Here is a 15,236-nt window from a genome sequence, read left to right as displayed (position 1 = left end):
TGCTTTTTTTTTTTCAGTCCAGTGATTGACACGTGGCATCTGCTGCAAAAGACCTCTTTAAAGTTTAAAAAAAACAAAGATGTCACTTTGATAACTAAGGTGCATCTGATCAAAAGTCATGGTCTTTTCAATTGCCCCATATGCATGCAAAAGTTGAAATAGGGAAAAAGACAGAAGAATTGATGTATTCAAAGTATGATATTGGCTAAGAATATTGAATATACTGCAGAATTCCAGAAGAACGAACAAGTCAGTCTTAGAAGAAATACAACCAGAATGCTTTTTAGAAATGAGAATGGTAAGACTTCAACACATTTACTTTGGACATGACATCAGGAAAGACCAATCGCTAGAGAAGAACATCATGTTTGGTAAAGTAGAAGAAAAAAAAAAAAGAAGGCCAATGAAAATGAAGGAAACCCTCAATGAGATGGAGTGACACAAACAGCAGCAACAATGGACCCAAACATGCCAACAATCATGAAGGCAGTACAGGACAGGGTAATATTTCATTCTGTTATACATAAAATTAAAAAAAAAAAAAATTTTTTTTTTAAATAAATAAATACATAAGGTCTCCATAATTTGCAACTGACTTGATGGCAACTAACAACAACAACAACAAAAATACTAAAAGTACATTTTTTAATAAATGAGGATACGGTATTGAATGACAGTAGAGGGAGGAAGTTGGGAAGGGTTAAAATGACAAAACTGTGTATGGCAGGAAAACCAGGAAACATCCAGATGGTTGATAATAGTCAGATCTGCAGCCACCTCCACTGCCTATGAGTAGAACCTTTTGGCACAGTAATGCGACTGAATGATCTCTTAGCTTTCTTAGTACGACTGAACTATCTCAAGCAAGTTAAAGGTAAGCTAGGCACCATGGGTGGGTTGAGAGAAGTGCCTAAAATTGGGAGATCAACACTTACACAATTATATATGAAAGAAAGGCATAATTAAGAGAAGTGTAGACAAAGCACTGTAGAAATTCAAAGGAGAAGCAAGCAGTTCTAAGTGGGATGGTTTAAGAAGGTTTAGGTAGAAAAAGATATAAAAGTTATGTGAGAAGAAATCATGGCCTTCAGAGTTGTTCCTGCTTCTGTACTAACTGGGGTAAGGCGTAATGAAATTAACTGATTACATGTCTGTTTTCTCTACTAGGTTTTTAAATTCTGTTAGAATAAAATAAAAACAAAAGCCACTGATGTCAAGCTGATTCCAACTTACCGTGACCCTATAGGACAGAGTAGAACTGCTCTGCAGTGTTTCCAAGGAGCAGCTGGTGGAATTGAACTGCCAACCTTTTGGTTAGCCACTGAGCTCTTAACCACTGTGCTATCAGGGCTCCATTAGTTAGAATAGGAACTCTGTTATTCTTGGACCCTCCACAGAGGCCAGCACAATGCTTTATACTTCATAGGCTCTCTGTGTATGTCTTGGGAAAAAAAGAAAACTTACCAAAAAGTTGCAAGATTACATTGAATTCTCACATACTCTGTTGTATTCATAGCAACAGAATTGGAACTGAGCCTTAGGAAAAATTCACATTCTCTTTTGAAGTACCCTAGAGTGGAAATGTTTAAGTAAATAAAGTAGTATTGATCCCATTTCACGTGTATAATTTTCTTAATTATCTTCTTTTAAAAGTTTTGCCTTATTAAATGAGAAATATTTGCTGACTACAGAATAGTTTTAAAAATCTAGATAAATAAAAATACTAAAATAAAAATCATCCATCATTTTTCCAGTCAGAGAAAGTAACTAAACATTTTAGTATGTACACTTCTAATTTTTTTCAGTACATACAGGCATATATCTATGTTTTACAAAGATAGTATCAGGCTCTAGATAGCAGCAAGTAACCTTATTTCTAAGCTACAAGTGACCAAATACAGTATATTCCCACAACATACATTTTGATGCTTACACACCAGTTTTCTACTGATGGGTTACTTAACCAAGTTCCCATTGTTGAACATTTAAATTGTTTTCAATTTTTTTTTTAAGTCTTTTTTTTTTTCAATTGTACTTTAGATGAGGGTTTACAGGACAAACTAGCTTCTCAATAAATAATTGGTATACATACTGTTTTGCGACATTGGTTCCCACCCCCACAACATGTCAACACTCTCCCCTTCTCAACCTTGGGTTCCCTATTACCAGCTTTCCTGTTCAGTCCTGCCTTCTTATCCTTGACTCTGGGCTGGTGTGCCTATTTAGCCTCGTTTTGTTTTATAGGCCTGTCAAATCTTTGGCTGAAGAAGAGTGAACCTCGGGAGTGAATTTATTACTGAGCTAAAAGGGTATCCAGGGGCCATACTCTCAAGGTTTCTTCAGTCTTTGTCAGACCAGTAAGTCTGGTCTTTTTTTTTTTTTTTTTAATGAGTTAGAATTGTGTTCTGAATTTTTGTCCCACTCTGTCCGGGACACTCTGTCGTGATCCCCGTCAGAGCAGTCGGTGTGTTCTCAGTTTTTTTGCTGTGATAAACTTCCTGACAGCTAAGTCTTTAAGGACACCTATCATTATATCTTGGAGATAAATTCCTGGAAGAATTGCTGAGTCAAAGAAGATGTGTTTTTTTAAGGCTTTTGATGCATATTGCCATTGTACTTTCTAGGAAGGTTGTGTCAATTTACAATCCTATTAAACTTTATGAAAGGGTCCGTTTTCCTATTTGTCCATTCATTTAAGAAACCTATATCTGTGAAATCTGATTTTATATAGATAAACAAAAACCAAAGCCATGATTCTGACCCTTATATGACAGAGTAGAACTGCTTGATAGGGTTTCCATGGAGGAGCTGGTAGATTCAAACTGCTGACCTTTTTGCAAGCAGCTGAACGTTTAACCACTGCGCCATCAGGGCTCCTTTACATAGATACAGCATATAAAGTAACATATGTGATAAGTTTCCTTTTTAAGGAAACCAGTTCAAAAAGTTAGGATTTTAAGAAATCTCACTTGTCCAAAATTAGCCTTTGGTACAGTCAACCGATTTAGACAAGAATTTGTCAAGCTAAATTTCCAGTCAAAGTCTGCCATATTTTTGAGACTGTGATTACTTGACATTCTAAGATTACTGTATTGAAAATAATGTATTTCTCATTTTAAGATGACCAAATAAGTTTGCCTTCTTTAATGCCAACTATTTTACATTCCTAGAGAAAGGAATCCATTTGCCTTGACCAAAACCCGAAGAAGGTTATTTAGTCAAACAAAATGAAAGCCATAAATGGCAGATAGCCATCATTACCACAGTAATATTGTTCTCAGTGTGAATTAGCTCAGCTAAAATGAATGGCCACCTACTCATAAACCCCTTCAATGAAAAACAAACACAGGAAAAAAACAAAAACTTTTACAGGGTCCAGAACCTCCAAGTAAGACTGTTTTTAAAATACAATCTAAACTAAAAATGCTGTCTAAACTAACAGTTAACTGATACTAAAAACTAAGTTTAAAATACTGTCGAAACTAATGCTTATCTAAAAGAATAGAAAATGTATGATATTACAAGAAGGAAATAAATGAAACAGATAAATATTCCCAAACATACAACCTCATGAAGAACTTCTATGAAAGATATCAGGGGTGTGCGAAATGCTAAATGGGGATAGGACCCACTGGTTCAGTTTTAATTAAAGGAAAGGATTGTTGGAGAGTGTCAACCTTTTCGAATGGCATCAGAAAACCAAGCCAGCTTAATCTTCTGTTTGATAAGTGCCATGATGACTGACAAGCTCTATTTTCTTCATCTTTTCTAAGACCCAGAAAAAGCAAATAAAAAGAGAAAACTTCCAAATATAGAAGCTTAATTTTCACAAGATCAGACAAACCTAACCTATGCTATGTTCTGATAACCTTGCAATCAAATAATCATAGCCATTTGATTGGTGTCTATAATTAAACTCAATGAGAGAGGATGTTTGTCTATAGTGCCAGGTACCCCCCTACAAAAAAGAAAAAAAAAAAAATTCATGAAGGGTAGCTCTCTCTTATGTAGTAGAATCTGGTGAGTGAGTGCCAAGAGTTGCAGTTTTCAGTCCTCTCCGAAAGACCCCATCAGTCTTAGGATGATGATTCCATAGTCCTGGGATGGATCATCTAGGCATCTAAAGTAACTTAATGGTAATGCTTAGCATACTTCTCTTAAAAAAAAAAAAAAATAACATTTCCGAAGTTGTTGTAATCACCCCAAGTCAAACAAAAAGAGTCTCAGAGGCAAAGGGAAAAGGGCCACAACCCTAAGAACGGTACAATGACGAACGAGAAAACTCCTCCCGCTGAAGATATTCAGATGTATAAAAGGCACAGGAAGTAGTGCGTAAGACTTAAAGCATCGATGTCAACCTCGAGTCTTGTGAAGTTTTAAGCTCAGGGTAAAAAATGAATGCCAAGCCTGATGTGATTCGAAAATGTTTCTGGCCTATTTGCCTAGTGGGTCTGTTCCTCACCAGCGTACTCTCTCAGAGCTGTGACTTGCTGTATGTTCACCTGAATAGAGTCACTTGGCAAAATCTGAAACTTCTGAGCCATATGAGCAATCCATTTCCTGTAGAATGTCTAAAAGAAAAGAAAGCCTTTGAGTTGCCCCAAGAGATCCTATCACACACCCAGCCTGTGAAAAGGCACATCGAGGAGGCCTTCTATGAAATATCCTCACAGGTCTTCAACATCTTCAGTCAACACGCCTGCAAGTCGGCTTGGGATGAGAAACACCTGAAACAAATTCAAATCGGACTTCATCAGCAAGTGGAGTACCTGGAACGATGCTTGGAGGAAGAAGAAAAAGAAAGTGAAGACATGAAACAGATGGAAGAGAAGATCAGTGGCTCAGGAGATAGGGAGACCCTGCTGAACAACTTGAAACTGAGGAGATATTTCAACAGGTTGGGCAATTTCCTGAAAGATAAAAAATACAGTCAGTGTGCCTGGGAGATCGTTCTAGTGGAAATCAGAAGATGTGTCTTCTACTACTTTCAGAAATTCACAACACTACTCAGGAAGAAATAAGGTATATTTTTAGAATTAAAATTCCATTTTCCTCCAACATCTCCTCCTTTTCCATTTCTTTTTAAGGATTCTTGTGCTCTTCTCTAAACCTGCCTTCAGTTGGATTGGTGATGATTTATGTAATGTTTTCTGTCTCTGGAGCTTGGCCTTCCAACATCAGTCACATTGACCTCTCTAAGGAGAGGTAATGCCAACCCTCCCCTGGGTGAGCAAGAGTCTTGTTAGAAAGTCATGAGAGTGTTTTTTGGTTTTTTTTTTTTTAATAATTTATGTTGTTGTTGTTGTTGAAAATGTGCGCAGTAAAACCTACACCAGTTCAACAATTTCTACACGTACAGTTAAGTGACACTGATTACATTCTTCAAGTTATGCAACTATTCTCACCCTCCTTTTCTGAGTTACTCTCCTGGAGACGGTTTTAAAGGAATAGGATGTCCCTCTGTCTTTTCCCTCTATTCTCTCTTTCCCTTTCTGTTTGCCATTTTGGCCTTGCTTTGTTCCACCATGTTGAAATTTTACCAAGCCAAAGATTAGAGAATATGGATCACAAAATTCTGCAAAAGTTAACACCTCAATGACTTAACCCTCTTACTGAGTTTATTCTATCAAAGGTCAGCCCATTAAAAGAACTTATACAATCTCTGTAGAGTTAAAAACCCTTCCTTTCTCTCTCCTAGAGAAAAAAGGTTGACATTTCTGGCCCATTTGCTTTGCAGCTTGATTTGTTTGAAATGACGCAGAGTAGGATGGTATTTTATGACTTTGAGAAACTAAAGATCTACAGTGAGATTGGTTGGTTGAATTAGCTGACCATTAAGCTCTTGTCCAACCTTTGAGACCCAATGATTCTAATACCGAACACTATTCATCTCTAAAGTACATGAGTTGATTTCTACACCTAAATACATGGAAATCACCATAGAAAAGTGTAATTCCCATATTGCTGTATTTTTTGTGCCTAAAATGAAACATCTGGAGTCAACCTATAGAAGAATTTTACATTGGATTTCCCAATTACAAAAATGTTTTTAACTGTTAACTAAACTAGCCATTTTGATAATACATGACACTTTTATATTCTACCCTTTTTAAAGATATTTTGTGCCCAGATTACCTAGATTATTGACTTAACTTTTCTTGTGTGGTCCTTCGTTTGTATTAACCACCTAACTGAAATGAATTTTCTCTTCCTCTCTCTCCCTTACCCCATTTCAGAATCATTAACCTTCAAGCAAGAATTTACATAGAGATTGTGGCTACACAAATGACAAAAGAAAGTGAAATTACCTGATTCAACCCCTGGGAGACCTCTCCTGCTATTGCTATTAACAGCATGCTGCTAAACTGTTCAGATTCAAGATTGTTCCAAGGGCAGTGTTCAAGTAATGCAGACAAAGAGAGAAACTAAGGCAAATTTCCATCAAAAACTTAGAAAAAATGTTTTGAAAGAAAGAATAAGTTGTAGATCATGTTAGGCTGGTTATCAGTGGAAGGATCAGACAATAAAGTGAATTAGTATGATCCATTTAGTAAAAGCAACTCATCAGCAGAGTTGTTCTAAATGAAAAAAGCACTATAAGCTGAAAAGGAGTTGGGGGCATGCAAGCTACTAAGTAGAAAATAGAGACTTGGTATTTTCCGTGAGTTTCTCTAATGATGCCTTTGTTTGGTCTCCTTAATAATTCCAGTGGAATCATGTCAGATATTTCAGTAATTTATGGTTAGAGCTTTGCCAAGTGTTTGCTGTACAGGAGAGCAGAGAACTGGCCAAGAAGCCTGAGCCTTTCCAGTCAATACAGATTGTTCAACTGTGCCGGTGGGGTAAAAGTCAGAAATTATACTTTCATAAACAGCACATCACATCGAAAAGAAAAAGGAGAGCACCCCTACTGAAAAATAGGTAAAGACACAAACTGGCAACATTACAAAGGAAAAAAAAAAAAAAAAAAAACACTAACAGACAATATGAAAAAATGTTTACTCTTGCTTGTAGATTAAAGAAATGCAAAGTAAGAAAAATCACCTTGGCAGGGATGAAAAAGAACAATAATACAGTGTGTGAATGGGTGTGTATTAATCCATTACCTTCAAGTCCTTTCAGACTCATAACGACCCTATAGGACAGAGTAGAACTGCCCCATAGTTTCCAAGGGTGTGTACTGGTGAAAGGGGAAAGGGGCACAGATTTCCTATAGAACAACATGGCAATATCAAGCATCCTAAAAAGTGCATCAAATCCTTTGAACTATCTTACCTCCAGAAATTTATTCCAAGGAAATAATTGGATATGATTTTTCACTGTAGTCTTGTTTATAATCTTTACTTTTTAATTCATTTCTGCCTCTCTGCATTTTCTTTCTTTTTCTCGAAAATGATTTTTCAGGGGAATCTCTTTTAAATTCTGAAATTAAATAGACCAATAAAGCTTATCCTCCACTATAATTATCCTGTTTTCTTTACTTGAGTAGACTGGGACAAGGACTATCCTTTCGCTTGGCTAATGACGCCTTTGGGCACTTCTTGAGCAACTCAGGTCGTTGTTTTTCTCCTGCTGAAGCTGCAAAATTTCAAAGGAAACCTTCCTTGGGGATCATTTTCACGACGAAATGTTTGTAAAACGCCTCCAAGTGCTTCGAAAAATTTTTTGCTTTTTTCTTTTGTGGGTCCCAATGTTACTATCCAGAAATCATTGCAGAAAGTGCTGACTTAGCAGCTCTCGATCGCTCTGCTTTATGAAATCAAAGTTCACAAGTTCTGCTAAGGTGGGTAAAGGAAAAGCTCCTAGAACTGAACAATGTGCCAAACGCACAGTTTCCATTTAAAATGAGCCAATTTTGTGAGGCCACATAGGTCATAAATGTTCCAGGGAAGCTTCTTCCCTCCCCTGGTGGGAGGGGGGAGGGATCAAAAGCTGGAAGGGAAAAAGTTGCTGAGATAACAGAGTCTCCTTGGAAGAGGGGCTGATGGGGCATCCCACAGAAAAAGCAGGTTACACCGGGTCAACTGCAAGGCTATGGTGAGTTATAGGTTTCAACAGGTGCATTAACACAACTCTTTCGGCACCACCTGGGGACCCTGTCTTCTAAGAGTGACTACTTTGCTTTCGCCCTGGTTCTTTAATAAATAATCGATACTCACTAAGAATGAACACCGTGTGTAAACATCTGACTTTTGAGAGAAGCCGCGGGGGGGGGGGGCATAGGGCCACCTCTAAGGTAACAGGAGCACCCACACAGGAACTCGCGTCCAGCCCCAAGTCATCTGTTTGCAGAGACTAGGAAGCGTGAACACTGCCTTATCAACATCTTCGCCGCGTGCTCCCGGGTCCGCTTGGATAATGCTGAGAGGGTACTGGAATTTAAACGTGGAGTCCTACCGGGACGCCAGAACTCCACGTTCATTTCAGGAAGAGCCACCCACCATTACCCCAGGCAAAGGCTTGAGGCTTCCAAAGTTATTCATCTCCATTCACTTTGTGGAGATTCGCCTGCCCTTCCGACCTTGGAAACTCGCAGACTCCAGAACCTCGGCTCTTAGCCCACCAGTGGTGTGCTCGCTCCCTCCCACTGCCCTGGCGGCGGCGCAGCCACAACGCCTTAGGCCAGGGGTGTAAATCCGCTGGATCCCACCAAAGGACCGCCTGGGTGGGGCGGAAGCTTGCTCCCACTGTTTCGAAAGCGGCACCCCTCTCGGATCTGCACACTTTGCGGTGCGCCGGGGATAAGATCTGAGAAATGCGCCCTGGGCCACAGGCAGCCGAGGAGGCAGGCAAGGAACAACTTTCCCTCCGCCTTCTAACCGCAAAGCCGGGGAGGGGCGGCCTTGCTGGGGTCGGGCTCCACTCTTTCTCCAGCTCCAGTCCCCGACCGGAGCGGCTCGGGTCTCCTGGGGAGGGAGGGCCGAGGGATTGTTAGGGGCTTCCTCCCCTCCCCGAGCCCTGCCAGATGTTGAAAAAGCAAACAATAGAGGAAACGCGGAGAAACAAAAGGCCATTCGCCACGATCGCAGCCGGCTCTGTCCTGCGGTCCCTATAGAGAGGCGTGTGGGAAGGGGACAAGAAGCGGGTTAGAGGGGCCCCCAGGTGGCTAGGGCCTCTGGTACTTGCCAAACACCGGGGAGTCGGCCCTTTTCCCCTCCCGAGATGGGTCCAAAGGCGGGAAGGAGCAATGAAAGGAAAGTTGAAGGGTTTTCACCTTCTTCCACAGAGGAAAGGAAGGGAGAGGCTGGGATCCCAGATATTTGACAGTTGTTGGCCCAGGGGTTCAGCAGGCTTTGTACGTCCTTTACACACCCTTTCCCTCCAGGACGCATCAACAGCCCCGGGGGCGACCTGGCTGACGATGCGGAGTTCCCCTTCTCCACCCCAAGCCGAGCCTCCTCCCTCAAGACTAAGGCGCCCAAACTTTGTCCCCTTGCCCAGGGCGCACTTTTGTAAAAGTTTGTCTTCCCGCCCAACACGCACTCTGCAGGAGTCTGCGACCCGGGGTGGGTTCGGGGAAGTCTTGTAAGGCGAAGTACGCAGGGTTTTATTTGTTAAGCTTCTAAAATCAAGGCCTCAGCGCCGGATGGTGGGCGCTGGACCCTGGTGCCAGTCCCGGGAAGGCCAACGAGGAGCCGACCAGAGTATAGGTGCAAGCAGGGGTTTGAGAGGGACGCCAGCCCCGGAAGCCGGCGGACTGCGGGCGCGGAAGAGGGGTCCACCACCTCCCGTCCCCCTGTTGCACCCACCCCTCCCCCCCCCCCCCGGTGCGCCTGCACCCCTGCCAGCCGGGGCGCAATACCCGCTGCGCCACCTCCTCGCTCGGCGCCGGTCCTCACTCACCGTGGAGTTCTACCTTCAGCCCCGGGGCCCTGTCGGCTCCCTCTGCCGGGTTAGCTCAAGCCACAGCCAGAGGAGGGTGACCTCGGGGCCAGAGGGGCGACGCTGCGGATTCACGCGAGGGGCTTGCGGGTCAGCGCGCACTATCCCTGAGAGCAGACCGGCGGCCGGGCGGGCGCGGACTCGAGTTGCAGCCTCGGTGGCTCAGAAGCCCCCACATGCACCCTGCGCGCGGCACCGCCGGCCCGGGCTTGGCTGTCGCGCTGGGGCGCCGAGCGGGGACCCCTGGCGGCCGTCCGCGGAATGGCAGCTCCGTGGGGGAGAGAAGTCAAGTCGTCTTCAGGGTCACCTTCCCTCTGGAAATAAGATAGGGAACAGGCAGTCAAAGGAGGCTCCCAAGCTTGTAGAAAGAACGATGACACTTGGGCCAGTGCAGCGAAGAAGATACTGCATGAGAAAGGATATGTTCTGAGTCTACGACGGCTGCTTCCAGGAACCTAACCAAAAAAACACGTGGCCATGGAGTCGATTCTGAATCATAGGGACCCTCTAGGACAGAGTAGAACTGCCCCCAAAGAGCTTCCAAAGAGCGCCTGGTGGATTCAAACTGCCGACCTTTTGGTTAGCAGCGGTAGCTCTTAACCATTGCGCCACCAGGGTTTCCTCCAGGCACCTAAAAAAAAGGGGGAAATAGCTTTCCTTCTGCAAGATTTTCGGACTGCTGAAAGACGTCAAGGACTGCCTGACAAAGAGGGGAAGCATTAATCGTTGGAAAAGACTTCGATAGTCTGGCGGATTTACTTAAGAAGCTGGGAGTCATGGAATGTGCACGGACTTTGAAGCCCAGTCCACAGTCTGCCACTTTCTTCCTGTGTGATTGTGGCCTACGAGCTCTAAGTCTCCATTTTCTCCTCTGTAAAATGGGACAATACCTACCTTTCAGGGTTGTTGTAAGTCGTAAACTAAATATAAAAGTAACCTCCCCAGTTCTTAGTGTTGTTGTGTGTCATCAACTAATTCGACTCATACTGACCCAACATGACAGCATAGAACTGCCCCTTAGGGTTTCCTAGGCTGTAATCTTTATGGGAGCATATCGCCAGGTTTTTTCTCCCGTGGAGTCGCTGCTGGGTTCGAACTGCTGATCTTTCGGTTAGCAGGTGAGCGCTTAACCATTGCGCCACCTAGGAGTCTTCAAATATGAGTTTCCTGCCTTTGTGTGAAACATAATTGAGTCTTCCGCATCTATTTATTCACCATATAATAGCATCTTAATGCATATTTGATTGAGGAGTACTAAAACACTAAGTATTGCATTTTACAATTCTTTTTACACAATTTAAAAAGGTGTGGAAATACATTAAGTAGAAATTAGGATACGTGGAGAAAACCTGCCTCCCCCAAAGAAGTTCACAAGGCTACTAAATGAGAATCTCTAAAAGCACAAACGTCTTTTGCAGTATCAAGTCATCTCTGATAGTGCAAGAAATATTTAATAAATAGTCATGGTCTAATGATAGCAGCCCTGGAGTTAAATGTTTCCATTTGAGCAATGCAAAGATATTGAAGATTGTAAATATAAAACTCAAACATGAGCAAAAACTGTCAGATACAATGAACCTAGCAGCCAAGCAAATCTTCCATTTATCATTGAGTAATGTGGCCTTATTCCCAAATTGCCCCAATATTTACACACAGGGGTGGATTACCCGGTTAAAGAAAGGTAAGCATGGGCTTACTGGTACTTACTTTCTCATCTGTAGTAATATGTAGAAAATTGTTCTCTACAGGTTAGTAGGTAAGCACGAGTAAACCCATGCTTACCTTGCTTACTGGTAATCCATCCCTGTTAGGGATTGTAAATTTGAAAATAGGCTTTGATTCTGCATGAAAGTGCTATGGGATTGGGAGAGAGACAGATGGCAGCCATACCAAGAAGCAGAATCTTTGATATGGTGAAAAGTGAAATTGTTCACTACAGATGATCTGGTAATGGGAATGGTACTTACCTTGCCTGTTGGATAGTCCACCCCGTTTATACCCCCCAAACTCCAGTCAGAAGTTTCTTTGAACCTCGTGGCATTCAGATAGCTGCTCTTCATCAACCAGAACAGTTAGGGTGGAAGTGTCTTTAAATTATTCCAGTTTTACTTTTATTAGCCCTTTTCTTCCACCCACAAGTTCCTACTTGGGAGGAGGCTGTTGTTGCCCCAGGAATTTTCATCAGATACCTTCTCTATCAAGAAAAATCTATTTCCTTGCCTTTTCTGCTTTCTAGACGCTTCCGACATTCCTTGGCTCATGTTCCCCCTTCTCCATCTTCAAATCCAGCAGTGGTGGATGGAGTCCTTTACATATTGTATCACTTTCACCTCCTCTCTGCCTTCCTCTTTCACGTCTAAGAACGCTTCTGATTACATTGGGGCCACCTGGATAATCCAAGCTAATCTTTTTATTTTAAGGTCAGCTGATCAGTAACCTTAATTCTCCTTTGTGAAGTAATGTAACATCTTCATGGGTTCTGGAGATTAGAATGTGGACATTGTTGGGAAGCATTATTCTGCCTACAACACTGCCTTGGGAAAGTCAAAGTAACTTGCCCAAGGCCACGCAGCTAGTACATCATATAGTCAGGATTTAAACCTGGCAGTGTGACTTAAATTTGTGGCCATAACTCACACTCTCCTGCCATTATCATATGACAATGAATAACCCAGGTCTAGCCCTGAAGATGCTTATAATCTATTAAGGAAGAAAAGAGAACTATAAATAAACATAACACAAAGAAAACTAAGGGGAGTAATATGGAAGAGGCCCAACAAATTGCTGTCCAGCATAGGAATGGAAAAGATTAATTCTGGATGGAGGTGTTGGAGGGAGCTTCAATAAGGACATGGCACTGGAGGTAGACTTGAAGATGGTGGACATTTTTGGAATTAGGTATAGAAACTGTTTCAGATGAAAACAGCCTTAGGAGCAAAGACACAGGAAGACAGAAAAATTCTAGATGTGCTCTGTAACCCAAGATTAATCTAGTTATATGGGAACTAGGGTGTGAAGAATTGTGGTTAGCTGATAAATGCTGGGATCCCAAATGTGCAACTAAGGATTAAAGGAAATTTTATGACTTTTGTTAACAGTTATCAATTGGGGAAAATTACTTGAAGGAGCTGCCAAAGAAATGTCTGAAGCTATAACTCAAAAAGCAACAAGTAGAAGAGAAAAAAAATTACTTCTTGCTGGAGACTGCTGTTTGTCACATTAGAAGAGGTAATCCATGATTCGGATTCCAAAGCACAGCCTCTAGGGTTCTGCAGGAAAGCAGTAGTGGACAATGAAAATAACTGGCCTTCAGACAAGTACGGTTTTCACCATTTGTATTCCAGAGATGAAGTAACCAGGACTGAAAAGATGCAGTGACTTGCCCAGGATGACACAACTAGTGAAATTAGAGCATTGATTACTGGTCTCATGACCACTAATGGTCTGTGTGGAAAAGGTTACAAGGGTACATTTGTTGGAAATGAAGTTGTCAGCTTTTAGGCTGCTTCAGGGAATCCTTACCAAGTTCTTATGGAATAATCTTGCAGAATTTGGATGGGGACATTCATAAATTCCACCTCCAAGCTCTTCTAGGGAAGAGAGAGAGCCAGAATCATGTAAAAGCTGCATCAGAGAGAAGCACTGTTGCAGAGGGTTCAATGCAATGGGCTTCAGAGTCAGACAGACCTAGCTGGCAGACTCTCTGAGTCTCAGGGACCTGATCTATACAATGGGAATAATAATATAGGTGGGTGTGTATTCAATGAGGGAATACAGGGAACGTGCCCATCACATAGTAAGTACTCAGTAAATACCAGCACTTAGTTCTCACACCACGCTCACATAGTCCCTTTCCCAAGAGGGTAAGAGATCCCAGCCATGTGTTGCATTCCGGCACTGAATCCAGAGGCTTCACTGTCTCTTGGGCTGTGATCTTCTAGAACTGGGAGTAGAAAGATAACATCTCCGAGTGGTTTGATATAGGATGAGAGACATTCACATTCCTTGCTCAAATCTGTTTAAATTAATTTCTGTCATTTTTAGTTCCTGCTTTGTACATTCCTTATAACAGGAATGCCATACTGGTCTTCAATGATTTATGAGAAAAATCCCAGAAAGATTCTGTTGCCAAATTACTCATTATAGCTACCTCTGAGAGGGTTCCACAGGAGCGAAGGGATCTAGGAAGGGTGTCACACTAGCAACATCATAGCAGTCAAATGGCAATAGAGTAAATGTGGAGAAAGCATGTTTGTGTAGTCATTGACAAACAGAATCACAGTCAAATTGCTCTGAAAAGGGCTAATCAGATTATATCTGGTGAGGTAACTCAGGTTAGATTTGGTGAGAGGGTATTCCTGTTCACTTTGGTTGAGTCTAAATACTCAGTGTCACTTCACTCATGTGTACATACATGACATGAGAAATTACCATTACCATTACAATTCATTGTAATTTATTGTAATGGCTATAGGCAATTTACTAACAAACAGCAGATGTTCTTAGAGTCCTTCCTTCCTTCCATTCCAAGCAGGAAGAGTTCACACATCTGTCTACCTAACAAATTTTCAACCATAATGTACCCTTCATGATTTTGTTTTCAAGATCTTGACTAATCACAGGGTTGGACAGATTGGTCTCAACGCTTTATGAGAGCATTGTGGTACTAGAATTTATGTTAATGAACTTTGGTTCCTGTAAACAAATGTGCATGGATCCCCCACACCCCAAGCTGAAGTAATGGCAATTCAAACAAAAGCAAACAAAAAATTTTAACTTTTAAGTAATTTGAAACCATGAACAGGATCTCTATGTTACCTTAAAGCACGCTTTCTGCTAGTATAATTCTTAACATGTGTAATGACACTAGATGTCTATGGTCATTTCCTCTGAAATCCACATTATATCCATCCTATTTTGAGGAAGTGGAACTGAGGCAAAGAAAGGTCACAGAGTTTGGAAGCTGGGAAGAACCAATAACATTTTTCAAAGTTGCATCGGTGCAAGTTGAATGGGATGGTGCAGTCTGGCATTATAACAGACAATTGTCTACCTTCGATTGATTCTATGACTATAGTAAATGTCCTTTCTTAAGTTTTTTTTTAATTTAAATATATTAAAATGAGGCTGCACTTAGAATTGGTTTCTGTTATTTATAGCAACCCAATGCCTCTTCAACTTTCTCAACCAGACTGTTTTTTATTATTTAAATCTTTAATGAGTGAGACTCCGTCCCAAGGGAGACCAAAAAACCCCAACCCTTTGCCATCAAATCGATTCCCACTCATAACAATCCTAAAGGACAGAGTAGAGCTGCCCCATAGGGTTTCCAAGGAGTGCCAGGAACCTGATAT

General features: G+C 41.7%; 2 protein-coding genes across 2 annotated transcripts in view; one reads left to right on the top strand and one right to left on the bottom strand.

The window, feature by feature from the left end:
- The window catches only part of MOB3B (MOB kinase activator 3B), a 228,312-nt gene extending 218,226 nt beyond the window's left edge, over positions 1–10,086 (bottom strand). Inside the window, exon 1 of the mRNA XM_010588047.3 lies at positions 9,844–10,086. The gene's annotated coding sequence lies outside the window, so the exon portion shown is untranslated. The remainder of the gene's footprint in view (positions 1–9,843) is intronic.
- Positions 4,184–5,276, top strand: IFNK (interferon kappa). Its single transcript, XM_023545209.2, has one exon. The coding sequence runs from the start codon at positions 4,395–4,397 to the stop codon at positions 5,019–5,021; it is 627 nt and encodes a 208-aa protein (XP_023400977.2). The 5' UTR covers positions 4,184–4,394; the 3' UTR covers positions 5,022–5,276.
- Positions 10,087–15,236: the final 5,150 nt, after the last annotated feature.

This window comes from Loxodonta africana, chromosome 9 (genome assembly GCF_030014295.1).
Source record: "Loxodonta africana isolate mLoxAfr1 chromosome 9, mLoxAfr1.hap2, whole genome shotgun sequence".
NCBI classification, from domain to species: Eukaryota; Metazoa; Chordata; class Mammalia; order Proboscidea; family Elephantidae; genus Loxodonta; species Loxodonta africana.
Note: the sequence above shows the minus strand (reverse complement) of the source record. Positions and strands in the feature narration are given on the sequence as shown.